Source organism: Dryobates pubescens, chromosome Z, assembly GCF_014839835.1.
Source record: "Dryobates pubescens isolate bDryPub1 chromosome Z, bDryPub1.pri, whole genome shotgun sequence".
NCBI lineage: Eukaryota > Metazoa > Chordata > Aves > Piciformes > Picidae > Dryobates > Dryobates pubescens.
In genome coordinates, this window is record NC_071657.1 from 28,848,501 (window position 1) to 28,864,240 (window position 15,740).

A 15,740-nucleotide genomic window follows, 5' to 3' on the forward strand; every position below is an offset into this window, starting at 1 on the left:
GTCAACATATTATGAGATACTATTCCCATTATTTTTATATTTAAATGTAAAAGACACTTTCCCAAGATTTAGGGCTCATCTACCACTTTAAATGAAGTGCATACAGTCAATGAAAAAGTTATGTTCAAATACATAATCTATGCAATTTCAAATTCACAGGGAAAAAAATTAACAATAGGGCATATAATTCCTTTTCATGACACAACAGCAATGGGAATTTTTGTTTTATGAACATCTTTCACACTACAATCAGAACTGTATAATTTCTTTAGAGATCTCTCACTTAATTTCTTCCCTTAAAAGGCTGTAAAAGTAACTGAGGTAAGAAAAGATAAACAGAGTTCAGTCCATGTTCCTTGTAACAATGACAGATCCACGCATGTGCTTATAAACTGGTGATTTATTATTAACAAAATCTCAATTGCACAAAATACTTACATTTTTAACTAAGCAACAATGGTAATCTCCTGATGTGTAGCCAAGAGTTGATATGAATGTACTGTTTTCAGCTTCATTACTTTCCCACTTAGAAGAAGAAAGAAGATGGCACAGCAAACTCTGTGAGAAATTAACAAAAGGGCAATTAAAAAAAAGTATTAGGATACAATGTGCTACGTAAAATGGTCTGCTATTGAAATATAGGTATTTTCTAAGACCCCTGACCAGTTGTGGCAATTTTACACCACTGACATGGAAGAGCAGGCAGCTCCCATCAAACATAAGGAAAACACTGAGGTTGAAATGCGTTCACACACCACACAGTTTCAGCAGTTGTACAATAGCAATGGAGGGCTCCTGTGTCAAAACCAAACAGTCTTTAGGTACGTTTGAGATCTCTGGGAGCCGTATCACAGTACCACCAAGGTTGGAAGAGACCTCAAAGATCATCAAGTCCAACCTGTCACCACAGACCTCATGACTAGACCATGGCACCAAGTGCCACGTCCAATCTCCTCTTGAACACCTCCAGGGACGGTGACTCCACCACCTCCCTGGGCAGCCCATTCCAATGACGAACGACTCTCTCAGTGAAGAACTTTCTCCTCACCTCGAGCCTAAACTTCCCCTGGCACAGCTTGAGACTGTGTCCCCTTGATCTGGTGCTGGTTGCTAGAGGGAAGAGATCAACCCCTTCCTGGCTACAACCACCTTTCAGGTAGTTGTAGAGGGCAAATGAGGTCACCCCTGAGCCTCCTCTTCTCCAGGCTAAACAATCCCAGCTCCCTCAGCCTCTCCTCGTAGGGCTTGTGCTCAAGGCCTCTCACCAGCCTTGTTGCCCTTCTCTGGACATGCTCAAGTGTCTCGATGTCCTTCCTAAACTGAGGGGCCCAGAACTGGACACAGCACTCATGGTGCAGCCTAAGCAGTGCAGAGTACAGGGGCACAATGACTTCCCTGCTCCTGCTGGCCACACTGTTCCTGATGCAGGCCAGGATGCCGGTGGCCTTCTTGGCCACCTGGGCACACTGCTGGCTCATGTTTAGGCAGTTGTCAATCAGCACCCCCAGGACCCTCTGTTTGGCAGCTCTCCAGCCACTCTGACCCCAGCCTGTAGCTCTGCATGGGGTTGCCATGGCCAAAGTGCAGCACCCGGCACTTGGACTTGTTAAATGCCATCCCATTGGACTCCGCCCATCTGTCCAGTCGGTCAAGGTCCCTCTGCAGAGCCTTTCTACCCTCTAACTGACCAACATCTGCTCCTAACTTGGTGTCATCTGCAAATTTGGTGATGACTGTCTCAATTCCCTCACCCAGATCATCAATGAAGATGTTAAAGAGGACGGGGCCCAGCACTGATCCCTGGGGGACGCCACTGGTGACTGGCCGCCAGCTGGATGTGGCACCATTCACCACCACTCTCTGGGCTCAGCCCTCCAGCCAGTTCCTAACCCAGCACAGAGTGTTGCTGTCCAAGCCACGAGCTGACAGCTTAGCCAGCAGTTTGCTGTGGGGGACAGTGTCAAAGGCCTTGCTGAAGTCCAGGTAGATCACATCCACAGGCCTCCCCACGTCCACCAGACGGGTCACCTGATCATAGAAGGAGATCAGGTTGGAGAGGCAGGATCTGCCCTTCCTAAATCCATGTTGGCTGGGCCTGAGCCCTTGGCCATCCTTCAGGTGTGCAGTTATTGCTGCCAAGATCATTTGCTCCATTTCAGTCTGGTATCATCTGGATAGGAGCAGTCGTGTTCCCACACAGCAAAAATCACCTGTAGTCTGGTCAGTGGTCAGTGTCATGATCAAGAAAAGAAAGGATGAAGTCAACATTCACTTTTCCATATCACCCCTACAAGAGGCCTGAGTATTTCTGATGGGATTCAGGGTCTGGCTTCATAATTTGATTTGCTTAATTTCCTCACTGTAAAGTTACTGATCCTGAAACACAATAGTAAAATTTGATATTTACTTTTCTACCAATTTAACTACAAAACCCAAAACAATCCTCTGATGATAGTCAGAGTGAAGTCAGATTAACACGACGGATACACTGGCTCTGCAGCACTATACTACAACTTCGCTGTCTTCTGGGCAGATCTTTCACCCCAGCACCTTCCCAGCTGAACTCACTCATGAAAACCATGGTGTGAAATTGTGAGCAAGTTTTTACATCCGGCTGTCATAACTGAGCAGAGGTAATTTCACATTGTTTTTCAGCTGAACTCCTCTGAATCTGTTAGATTTCTTTTCTTCCTGTCCTCTACAGCTACCTGCTGATATAACAACAGGTATGTTCCTTTCCCGAGGTTCATTTCAGGGCTTTATCCAGCATTTAGACTTAAACTATAAACCAAATTACAATTCATATTGCAATAAATGTGAAATCCTTTGTAACAGAGGGTTAGGATAAGCAAACACCACAAAATACGTTTGTTTTAAAATACATAATTAAAAGGAATGTTCAGATTTTGAAAGCTCTGTGACTTCTATGGCCTGAAGTATTTCATACCAGGGCCACGAGGATGATCAGAGGGCTGGAGCAGCTCTCCTATGAGGACAGACCGAAAGAGTCGGGGCTGTTCAGTCTGGAGAAAAGAAGGCTCTGAGGTGACCTTATTGTGGCCTTCCAGTATCTGAAGGGGGCCTACAAGAAGGCTGGGGAGGGACTTCTCAGGATATCAGGTAGTGATAGGACTAGGGGGAATGGAATAGAGCTGGAGGTGGGGAGATTCAGACTGGATGTGAGGAAGTTCTTCATCGTGAGAGTGGTGAAACCCTGGAATGGGTTGTCCAGGGAGGTGGTTGAGGCCCTGTCCCTGGAGGTGTTTAAGACCAGGCTGGATGAGGTTCTGGCGAGCCTGATCTAGTGTGAGTTGTGCCTGCCCATGGCAGTGGGGTTGGAACTAGGTGATCCTTGTGGTCACTTCCAACCCTGACTGATTCTATGGTACTACATATTCTGCTTTAGAAAGGGATCTGATAAAAGACTTGAGACTAAATTCTATGCAATTCTATGTTTTCAGAAATCCAAACCAAGTATCTGTGAACACTTCTGTGAACATCCGTAAGTAACTGTTTCAGAAATCTTGGAATTAGATGTATTCCATGTTTGATTAATGTGAGAGAGAAAAGACAGTCAGCAGAAGCACATCACATGTCCAAGAAAACTCATCACTACCAAATTAAATAACAAGCATTTGAGACACATTTTTAATTGCACGTGTGTTCAGGATTATTGCACTACCTTGCAGACTTGTGTTAAACGCCTGCACATCCTTTTCTTTTGTTGTAATTTCTTTTCCTAAAAAGTACTCTGCAGGAGAAAATACCATTTCACCATCATCCAATGACTTCCCCATAACTAAGGGATGAGGAAAATGCTGTGGCAACACAGAGTTTCAAAGAAGTAACTTAAAGGCAAATTTTGTGTTCTGAAGGCATAAAAAAGAGCGATTTTCAACATGTATAAGCATCTACCTATGTCAAAGGCAAATACTAGAATCTGTTACACTGCAAAATTTATTAATGTGGAACCATATATATTTCTATTGTCCTTTTTAATTGTTACTAAATTGGAAGGGCTCAGACAAATAGTTCCTACAAAATACAACTGCCCATCAAGTGTAATGAGGTAAGGGATCAAACTGTGGGTCAAAAAACAAAGTAATGGAGGTGCTAGCAACAACAAACCTGGGATATTGTCTCTGTAGAGATCAGAAGGGGGCTTAAAAAGTACAAAGTTTGTTGGATTCCACAGCGAAAAACTTGTAAAAAGCTTCACTGGTAAGAAGAACAAACATTAAAAGCTCTGAAAAGGATTTAACAGGTTGACATGAAAGCTAGAAGACAACTAAGTGATAGTAAGCTCTTCACTCGTTACACTAGAAAATATATTATCTAGTCACCCTCTCTGCAACCAGAATTTTCTGAAGGATAAAACTTAATTAGACACTCTTTATGTGAAGGCTAATTGAAAAGTTATTTACCCTCTCCCCTGTGTAAATGTCAATGTCAACTAACCAACAGAGGAAAAGACAAGACAAAATTACTACACAAGTCTGCATATGGCCGATGACACTTTCCTGAATTTTCTTGTTTGTTTGTGGGGTTTGTTTATTTGTTTGTTTATTCCTTTTCTGAGCACTTTATTACATTCATGCCAGGATTTTACAGATCATTTATATTTTTGGAACATATAAAACCTCTAAACACACCAAAGGGGGAAAGAGAAATAGGGGTAAGGAGGTATTGTAGTCAAGATGAAAGGAGGTTTTTGGTATGTATATGTCAATGTCTTGTACATTTCATTTTGCAGGTGCTATTGCCAGTGTGAAGCACAAGACATACTTACATGCAAGAAAGACAAGAAATTCGGTAAAATAATTTAAAGCATTTATCTTTTAAGATTCAGCTGCTTTCTCTGGTCCAAAACAGGAACCAGAAAGCTCAGGATAAATAATGAATGGCTAATTTTTACTAAACAGCAGTGAAAACTGATGGGTTTACCTCAAGCTTCCAAGTTGACAGTGGTTAAAGCCCAGTCATTCTCATAAGTAACAGGACTGTACCAATAGTTATTTCGTACCACACTGCAGAACTTGGTTAAAACTAGCTCTAAGACTGAATGTAAAACAACGCTTTCTTCTACTTAAGTTTCTTCTTTCCCCTTTGAAATCAACTCCTTCACACTGCAGAGAAATCTAGACTTCAGGATATTTTCTCACAGAGGTACTTAAAGGATGCTATACCAATATTCAAAACTAGCCCTGCCAACTCCTGCCCCAGAATCCTTTTCCCCTCTGGGACAGGTGCATCCCATTGGTTGCTTGCAGCTCTGGTGCCCTGTAAACTGAGCTGTGATCATAAAATCCAAAGCTCTGTCAATGACACCAGTCCTGGAGCCATGAATTGACCTCTTGGCTCTTCCTAAATGTTCCCTTGTCCATCCCAGATGTCTGAGGGATGGAGGAGAACACAGCTTGAGCTCCTGATCCCGTTACCAGTTGCCCCAAGGTCCTGAAGTCCCTTTTAATTGATTGTGAGCCTCTCACTGCTGCATCATTACTACCTACCTAAAAAAACAGCAGTGGGTAATAGTCTGAAGGACTCACAAGGGTGGGAAGTTTACCTATGACATCCTTTACCTGGGTACCAGGGAGACAGCAGACCTCTCTAGGAGTGGGTTTGGTCTGCACATCAGGCTCTCCACTCCCCTCAGCAGGGAGTCACCTACAACAATGACCCTTCCAGTTTTCTTTTCAGGGTCAGTTTTTATGGCTGGCCTGAGGCAGGTCAGCCTTGGTGGTACCTCTGGCCTTTGTGGTGCTTTTGGCCTTCGTGAGCCCTCATCCTTGCTCACAACCAGTTCCTCCTGCAGAGCCTCGTACCTGTTCTGCATGGGCACTGCAGGTGGTGTGCTTCTTAAAGGAGCACATTTGCTCCATTTGTATCATTTCATAGAATCATAGAATCAATAAGGTCAAAAAGACCTCAAGAGATCATCAAGTCCAACCTACCTAATACCTAACACCTCATGACTAACTGAACCATGGCTTCAAGTGCCACATCCAACCCACTTTTGAACACCTTCAGGGACAGTGACTCCAACACCTGTTCCCATAGGTGTCCTCCCCTTCTCTGAATGTCATCAAACCCAGCCAGGAACACAGAAAGCAGAACCCCTGAGAACCCCTGCATCAAGGAATGGGGGGGTCCTCCCTCTTATCAGTAGTTTCTGCCGGCCTAACTTTTGCCATTGGTCCTCATCAGTCATTCTGCTTGCCTGGCCTTGAAAGGTCCTGAGGGCAGGGAATATCTTATCACCTAAGGACAGGATTCTTGTATGCTTAAAACCCCACATTTACTTTTTCCCTTCAAACATATAAATACTTTTCCCTTTAAAACATACGTTTGCTTTTCCCTTCATCAGAACTAGACTAGGAAAAACATGTTGCACTACTACTGCGGCTAAGACCACACAACTTTTCAGTGGATGAGTTCCAAGGTTCCATCTGCAAACTATTAATAAACCCCTTGAAAATTGTAAGAAATAAGCTAAAGAATTGTTGGGCTGGCAAGCTTTGAGCCTATTCCTGGCCTCAGACAGGAAAACCACTTTCAAATCTCCTTCTCTTCTCTTTCTCCTTTCTCTTTAAGAAACACCCACTTAGAAAGTGTTACTACTGTTTGTATTATAACAGGGGAGACTTTTGCTGCTCAAATAAAACACACACTTACACTAACTTACAAAAAGAAATTCACTAGCTTTACCAGTCAAGCATAAATCTCCTTTTTTCTCTTTTTGAAGATCTGCAGTGTAACTAGCCAGAGATTTAGAATTAATTTCCCTCTTCCCTCCACAATTTTCAAAAGCCAAAATGTAAGATTCCTACCAAAGAATTCCCTAAATCCACAAAAATATGGGCAAAAATGGGATTAATAAATTTAAGTTTTGAAAGAGAGGATGTGTTACAAAATGGTTTTGCTTTTAGTTTAAATCTGTAAGTTCAGGTTTAGACTTCACAAATATCATGCTGTTATAAGGGGAGGAAAATGTCCAACTAAATTCTTAGCAATAAAGAACAAAATATGCCTATAATGGTGGTGCAAAAACTGGTCACTAGGTAAGTAAAAACATCTAATGCTAGTAGAGTTTCTTCAGATAAAGACCACTTTTTGTCCATCAGTTACAAATCATGTTTTACAAGAGCCACCTGGCATTACTAAAGTGCTCTGAGAAATCTCAGCAGGCTAGAGAATTGTGACACTGTTAAAGTTCAGGCAGCCACGCAGGAAAGCAGAATCCTGAGTTTCTCATTTCTTTCTTTGACATACTTAACTTTTGTTTATTTTGGCCAAGAAGCCAAGAAACTATTTACATTCACACTAGCTTGGTATTGTTAAAGAACTATCTATTTGAAAAAGATGAAAGGTCTATTTTCCCCAAGCCCATTCATACTACAATACTATTTTTAACCAGAGGAGCATGACAATTTGCAAACATTGGAAATTGTCTTACATCCTTCCAATACAACTATCTATGGAATACTAGAGAAGGTTGAAATCGGTTTAAATATTTGATTCACAAAGGGGTTAGTGAGAAGGCTAACTAACAATTTAGATGTATAATCTTCAACAGGTTAGAAATGGCCAAGGATTCCCTCTGGTTGACTTTCCAAGAACCAGGAGGACAACAGCAACAAGACAAAATGCCCTAAGTCAACTCAGTAAAACTTCAGAATAAGCATCAGAAACTGATTACGTGCTTTGCATGAAAACTCATCCTCATCCCTAAATGTTCTCTCACTACATCCAAAACAGCCATTTCCAAACATTCCTTGTATGAATATCTTGTAACATCATCAATCACTCTCCTGCCCTTTAATGAATTAATTTGGTTTAGAATATAGTCTGTTAGAAATCTTGAATAGGAATGATCACTGCTGAATACACTGAATGTGTATGATCATTACCTACTCATCTCTGATTCATCAGGCATTTCCAATTTTTACTGCCATCTTCCCTCTCCCCAATAAGTGACCCAGTCTAACCATGCCTAAGAATCTAGCTTTTTAATCTACTGCAGGCAGAATTGTATATTAGCAAGTTTAAGAGGCATATACATCAAATCTTAAGCAAGTACTGCAGAGAGAATCAGGTTTCCCCGGGTGGATATACAGCACAGTCCCAGAGACTTCAACAGCTGGTACAGCTGAACAAAAATGTCAAACAATGGTTCTGAAACCACTCCATCTCTGTTATTTTGTGTATGCATAGGATGTACACATCAGGAAGAATAATAAAGACAGCCACCAGCTCTGAGGTTCCAGCTTGGTACCTGGAACACAAACAAATTGCACAGAGGATTGAGAAAAATGCCTTTATCACTCATTAGTAAATTAAAAGTTGAAAGGTCCCTTATCATGCTGGTGGTTCACCACACCATTGGTCTCTAATTATATCAAATATTGAAAGTGTGCATATATCTCATTTAACAGTTCTTACTTAGTTTGCTTCAAAGGAAAATTGACTTAACTAGCAGTTACCCAGGGAAAGTTGTTTCTTTCAAGCTCATTTACATACTTCGTTCACACATGCCTAAATACAACGTAAAAATTCATCTACCAAAATGTACCCTTTCATGCTCATATACTTATATAATCAATTACAGTACCTTTCCTCCAGAGCAGCTGATGTACATGCTCAAAAAGGCCCCCAAATGCTATGTATTTGCATGACACCAAGTTTAGCCATTTAAGTATGTTTCATGAAACTCAAGATCTCAGACGAATGTACATCAAACATTAAGGAGGTCAAAACTGTTCCCAAAAACAGTAAAGGTTGTCGCATAGCTATAAAGAAGAGGTCTTACACTAACCAGTAGGCCACCACATAGCCAAAGACAGAAGGATGTACCAAACGCAAGGCTGAATGAAAACAATCAAGGACTGGGTAAAAGCCTATTCATATCGACTCACTCCAGACCACCTCCTGAAGAAATAACTTTAGACCCTCTTTGATATAAAGCTCCAGTTAGAGGAAAGGGTGAATTCCACATATAGTGACTGAGAAAAAGTGTCACAAAGACTCCTGACGGACCAAGAAAAAAAAAAAATAGAAAAAATAAATAACAGGAAAAGTAAAACCAAGATATATACTTTAATTACAGAATCACAGACTCACAGAAACATTCAGGTTGGAAAAGACCCTCAGGATCACCAACCGATAACCTTACTCTGCAAGGTTCACCCCTACACAGTCTCAGGCTGCGCCAGGGGAAGTTTAGCCTTGAGGTGAGGAGAAAGTTCTTCACTGAGCGAGTCCTTTGTCATTGGAATGGGCTGCCCAGGGAGGTGGTGGAGTCACAGTCCCTGGAGGTGTTCAAGAGGGGATTGGATGTGGCACTTGGTGCCATGGTCTAGTCATGAGGTCTGTGGTGACAGGTTGGACTTGATGATCTTTGAGGTCTCTTCCAACCTTGGTGATACTGTGATACACTATATCCCCAAGCACCACATCCAAATGACCTTTAAAAACATCCAGGGTTGGTGACTCAACCACCTCCCTGGGCAGCACATTCCAATGCCTGACCACTCTTCGTGTGAAATTTTTTTCCCTAATGTCCAGACTAAACCTACCCAGCCATAGCTTGAGGCCATTCCTTCTTGTTCTATCACTAATTACCTGTGAGAAGAGACCAGCACCAACTTCTCCACATCCTTTCAGGTAGTTGTAGAGAGGAATGAGGTCTCCCCTCAGCCTCCTCTTTTCCAAACTAAACAGCCCCAGCTCCCTCAGTCACTCCTCATAAGATTTATTCTTTGTTGCCCTCCTCTGCACTCACGCCACAACCTCCACATCTCTCCTGTATTGAGCTGTCCAAAAGTGGACACACTACTTGAGGTGTGACCTCACCAGAGCCGAGTACCAGGGCACAATCACCTCCCTAATCCTACTGGACACAGCAGTTTTGATACAAGCCAAGATGCCACTGGCTTTCTTAGACACCTGGGCACATTGCTTGCTTCTGTTCTGTTGCTTGTTGATTAGAATCCCCAGTTCCCTTTCTGCCAGGCAGCTCCCCAGCCACACTTCCCCAAGCCTGTAGCATTGCTTGGGGTTGTTGAGACCCAGCTGCAGGACCTGGCCCCAACACTGAGCCCTGAGGAACACCACTTGTGACTGGCCACCAGCTGGATCCTGTCACAGGATGGGCCCGCACAGGCTAAGACACAAACAACCACTGATCCTGGGGGAAAAAGAGGAGGAGCATGAGGGAGAAGGTATATCAGTCTCTGAACAACAAATGAGGATTGGAGTAGTGAAAAGAAAAATAAATTAAAAAACCAAAACCTGCAGAAAAAGATACAGAAAAGTTCTGGCAAAAGGATCTCTTGTTCATTACAGAGGCAAAATGGTTCACCTCAGCAAATCCAGCTCCTGCGTCTCCAGCATCTAAAAGATACCCTCATGTAGTCATGGAGAAATGACAGACCAGCGAGTTTGATGAGTCACAGTATGAGCTCAGCTCAAAGATCCTGTTTATTATTCTTTTCAATTAAACAAAGTTATTTTTAAAATATTCCCTACTATCAGCTGGTTAGGATGATCAGAAAACAGGAATTAGAAACAGCCTCAAACTCTTGAATGTTTATATGCAAACTTCTCTTGACAGGAGAACAAAAACATTGAAACTGTTCCCAAGCTGTGCAATTCTTTTCCTGTCCAAAACCAGGTCACTGTAACACTCATCCAGACCAAAAGGACAAAAAGTGCAACTAGGTCCCTTCACATGTCACAGTACTCACCATCACAGGACAAAGGGTATTCTTGGATGAAGAAAAGTTGGGTGAAGAGATCAGGTACTGAGAAAAGAGTTGTACCTTTGAAGATTATAGGATACCAATGTGAAGGCTTGTGTAAGAAGTAGAGGCATTTGACTTCATCAATTTGACACTGACATTTCAGCTGAGACTCTAGTCTCACAGTACAGACTTAAAGACTTTGCTAGTGGAAAAGCAGTCACAAAAGAGTTGTGCTGATGGAGACCAAGTCAGCCCTAAAGTCCCCTAATTACTTCAGCTCAGTGTCTCAAAGGAAATTGTATTTTTCATTGTTTACCTGAAGAACCAGGAGGATGAAGATGTATGATGTGTATGTAAACCTGAACTGCTGAGGCACTTTTACATACTAAATTGTCTTATTCACTTCCATTATACCTCCTGAGATACCCACTGATAAGAGGAAGATTTTCACAAAAACCACTGATGCTAAGGAAAGCCAAACATCTCGTCATTGGTATTAGCTAATATGAAGCACTGGTACCTGCAGCAAGAGCACGTGCATAAGAGAATTTGAGATTAGACTTTGAAATTATATGTGGCAGAAAAACCTGCACCACTACAAATTATGTTAGTCAGCCTCTCTCTTATTTATTGTAGCAACCTGTGATGGCTACAAATTACCTCACTAATCAGATCACATCAGTTGACCTGGAGTCTCTGTGTGGACCTCTTACCTATCAATGAGACCGAGTATAAAGTATTTGGATGGAGAATGTTCTCTGGGGTTTCACATTTGAGCTATTTAGAAAGTGTCTGGAGAGTAAATAAAGCACTTTCCACACCTCAAGATTGTCCTTCACCCACCACAATATTTGCAGTTGCAGCAAGCTTGTATTAGATCACAACATCCCAGAACCAGTTTATTCTCTAAGGAATGCATTCACCTTTGTGTATCAGACAAACAACAACAACAACAACCAACGAACTTTGCTTTGGCCATCTAGGAGAAGCACACTCTAACTTACACAATGTCCCTCACATAGACACCACGACTGAAAGATACAGGAAAATTAGCTTCATTGCCCAGGCCTTCCTAGGACTTTTCAAACAGAGTTTTAGAAACTGTATTCCCAGATCTTCTAGTTCGGGTCTGCAGAAACCTCACAATGTATCACTCAAAAATAATGAAAGACAAAAGACGACCGAACAAAATCTCAATCAGAAAACAAAGGGGAAAAAATCCTTAGTGTTGCATACCTCAAAGGCAGCCTACTTATTTGGGACCTACCAATGTACTATATAGAAGAGTAATTCAAGTGCTATAGGTGTACCAAATAGGCTATTGCTATTTAAACAAACTAATAGGGAAAAAAGCTCTATTAAATATGGTACTTTATAGAGACATTATCTCTGGGAAATAAAGCAATAATCAAAGTATTTTTATTTTTCTAAAAAGTAAGCAAATCTTAGCTTTAGTACATTCTCATTTGACCTGGCCTGCAATTTCAACTTCCAAAATAAATCTTAACAGATTTCTTTGTGTCAAGACATATTCATTTGAGACCAGTCTAAAACACGTGTGTCAAAACTAAGATCAGAAGTGTTTGTGCCACCCTAGCTTCTGCTAGTTCTCAGTCCATAATGACAGCAAGGAATTTTAAATACCTAACAGTGGCAGTGACTACAAAATTGTGTTTATCTCACATAGTCCACCTCCCTTCATACACAGTGCATATGCTCTGTGACTAAATCTCAGTAGCAGAATCAAACAGGGCATATTATTTTATGAGTGGGTTTACATACAGTACCAAAAAATATAAAAACTATTCTAACTGTAGATAGAATGAGTTTAAATGCTAACACTTCACACCCTGCATAGCTGAAAATACATACAAAAAGACTCAGATGTGCCATTTGGCAGGAGGCAGTGGCACTAAAACCCAGAATATTCAAACAACAGTGTTCCTCTTTAGTATTTAGAACAACTTTCAGTTAATTAAACCAGGGAAAACCAGGTGACTTGTTATTTCAGACATATGCAAAAGCTGTATTACCTTTACTATTTTTTGCTTAAATCAATGTCAGTTTAACTGTTGTGACAATTACATTCACTCAGGTATATTTACTGCTCTTTACTATTAAGTGGATAGATCAAATTTAAAACAAAAAGCTGCTATATATTTAGCATCACACATAAAAAATATAACTATGTAAACAGAATTTTAAACATAAAAATGAGAAGCAGTATCTTTTATGTTTTTCCTTTATATCTAGGAAAAAAATTACTAATATCAGCTTTTCCTGCTTAGAAGGATAACATGCTTCCTCCTCATTGTACCTTGATTCATAAATACAACACTCAGGTTTCTCAGTTGCAACTTCAACGGCTTCTCAACTTACAACTGCCATAAAAATCTGTATTTTCCATCATGCCCAGAGAATAAGAGTCTACTGGGATTTAAAATTGGGCTAAAATTTCCAGGAATGATGACAACATTAATCATTGCAACAAAAAACAGTAGAATCTCTAACACTGCATTAAGTTTCAAGTGCTTGTGTGCCCTGACCAATAATGAATTACAGGAATAATCTAAAAATCTCCAAAAACTTAACAAAATACTATCAAAATAGGGGTCACTTATCTGTAATCATCCAGAATCTCTCACGTATTCAGAAAAGCCTCTGTAACAGGCAACCATTAGCAGCAGGCTATTTGGTAGACTGTTTTTGTTTGTTTCCGTTTTTCATGAGGCATATTTTCTTAATAATTGCTTTTAGCTCTAACTAAAAATGAAAGTCTTTTGTTACACAGAACATTTCAAGTGAAAGAATAATGCACACAGCTAATTCCTTCTTTATTTCTCATTACCGACTCCGGTGAATGGCCTCTTTGTGGTTACTCCGCAACAATACTATTTTATACTCATTAATTTGATTGCAGAAGTTCAACTTGTCCCTCCCTTAAAGAAAGTACTCACCTTCATTTGTCATCCTCATGATAAATTTGACAAATTAATCCATAATACTGCCTTTCTGACAAAGCAAATCCAGATGGACCCAAGCCAGGTCCAGGCTTTGACAACCCTTTTGGGGGAGAAACCATCCCTCACATCCAACCTAAACCTCCTCTGGTGCAACCCTTGTCATGCCAGGCACAGAAGTGGGGTAGTAGGCTCTGGGGTAACCTGGCTACAACATATATGTGCTCTCTAATACATGTCCTCAAAAATTCACCTTCTGAGCAAGCATAGGTTAACCTCCACATGCCACAGAAAATCCAAACAACTGCTTTTAAATAGAACTGATTTCTCAAGATTCAAGTCACAGTGGGAAACAGGATCTTAGGTTGATACAAATTTGACCAACTAAATCTCTCACAAAAAAATTATTAATGCCTGGAATACAAGCTTCTGAGCTCAGGAAAGATTAATAACCCTGGTATTTAACGTGTTCTCTATCTGCTGTATTGTATTTCCAGCAGACATCTGGGAAGCTGAAATGATGTACACACTGGCAATCAAGTAATACAGAGCATGCCATCTGCTGGTACTTCCTGGTATAAGTTGTCACAGGTTACTAAGCTTGCTAAGCGTTGCTACGCTACACACTGCAAAAAGCCACACTTCACAAGGTGATAGAAGCAAAATAGATGCTTTGCTGCACCAAACACTGCAAGAAGTCTCATGTCTAAGCAAATAAACAGGTCAACATGAAACTGCACACTAAGGCCTACCTAGGGAAAACCAGTGGGAAATTAAAAAACACTCTGTGCTGTTCAAAATACTGTTTGTGATTTTAAAAGTGTAGGAAGGAAGCAGACGGATGAAAGAAATAGTTGCTTCTTTTTGATTTCTTTTTCTAAATCTATTTGCATGATGCATCACTCATTGAAACCACTTCATAACACACAATGTTTTCTAAACAGTTAATGTACAGTGTTTAACAGACTCTCGGACAGAAACCCTGGAAAAAATACAAAGAATTAGCCATTATCATAACAAGTAAAAACAGAGGCAGAATCCTTCCACATCTCTGGAATAACTATGGGCAAGAAAAGACAAAAATTGGTTCAGTTGTATGCACTGCGCATATAGGAAAGAAGACCATGAAATTAATTTTCCTACTAGTAAGCATTCTAAATTACTGCCAAGAAAACCCAGGAATCTTAACACAGAGCTCCCAGTGCAAGCATCATTACACAGCCACAACTCAAACTAGTGCCACACAATCTGGGCAGCAGTGAGAGTGGTTTCTAGTTTAGAGGAGAAAGTGTTCACCTTCACTTAGAATAATACATGTTAGAATGCTGTGAAATGGAAAGCTGTATGCACATTAACAAAGAACAAACATGTGTGACATTTATCTATTTAATACGAAGAATGCCACCTACTGGCATGTAAGAATACACACCATTGTTCTTAAGTTATTAAACAGCTATTGTAACAGACAATAAAGTTGTCATTACTATGTACCATATGAACACCTGGCACAGTTCCCAGCTTTTCTTTGCATACGCAGCATTCTGCATTTTAACAAATACATATAAGGCATATATTCTGCAAAATAAGTTTCTTCCCATAAAACAGACAGTCAGTAAACATAATTTCCTTATTCTAAGGTCTCAAGACCTAACTGCAGCTTTTCGGTAATTAAAGCTATGCTTATAAGAAAGCTGGGGACAAACTCTATAGCAGTGCGTGTCACAACAGGACAAGGGTTAATGTTTTCAAACTAGAAGAGGGTACATCTAGACTAGATATAAAGAAGAAGTTTTATACAATGAGGTTGCTGTTCTACATGAAAGGTATTTTAGGTACTTTATACAGATATGGTAAGAATCCCCTTATTTCTTAGAGATCACAGTATCGCCAAGGTTGGAAGAGATCTCAAGGATCATCGAGTCCAACCTGTCACCACAAACCCCATGACCAGACCATGGCACCAAGTGCCATGTCCAATCTCCTCTTGAACACCTCCAGGGATGGTGACTCCACCACCTCCCTGGGCAGCACATTCCAA

General features: G+C 40.8%; 1 protein-coding gene across 1 annotated transcript in view; it reads right to left on the reverse strand.

Moving 5' to 3' along the window:
- Positions 1-15,740, reverse strand: part of FANCC (FA complementation group C) — a 66,827-nt gene that overhangs the window by 37,547 nt on the left and 13,540 nt on the right. Inside the window, exon 4 of the mRNA XM_009898891.2 lies at positions 439-558. Within this exon, the coding sequence (XP_009897193.2) occupies positions 439-558 (120 nt within the window). The remainder of the gene's footprint in view (positions 1-438; positions 559-15,740) is intronic.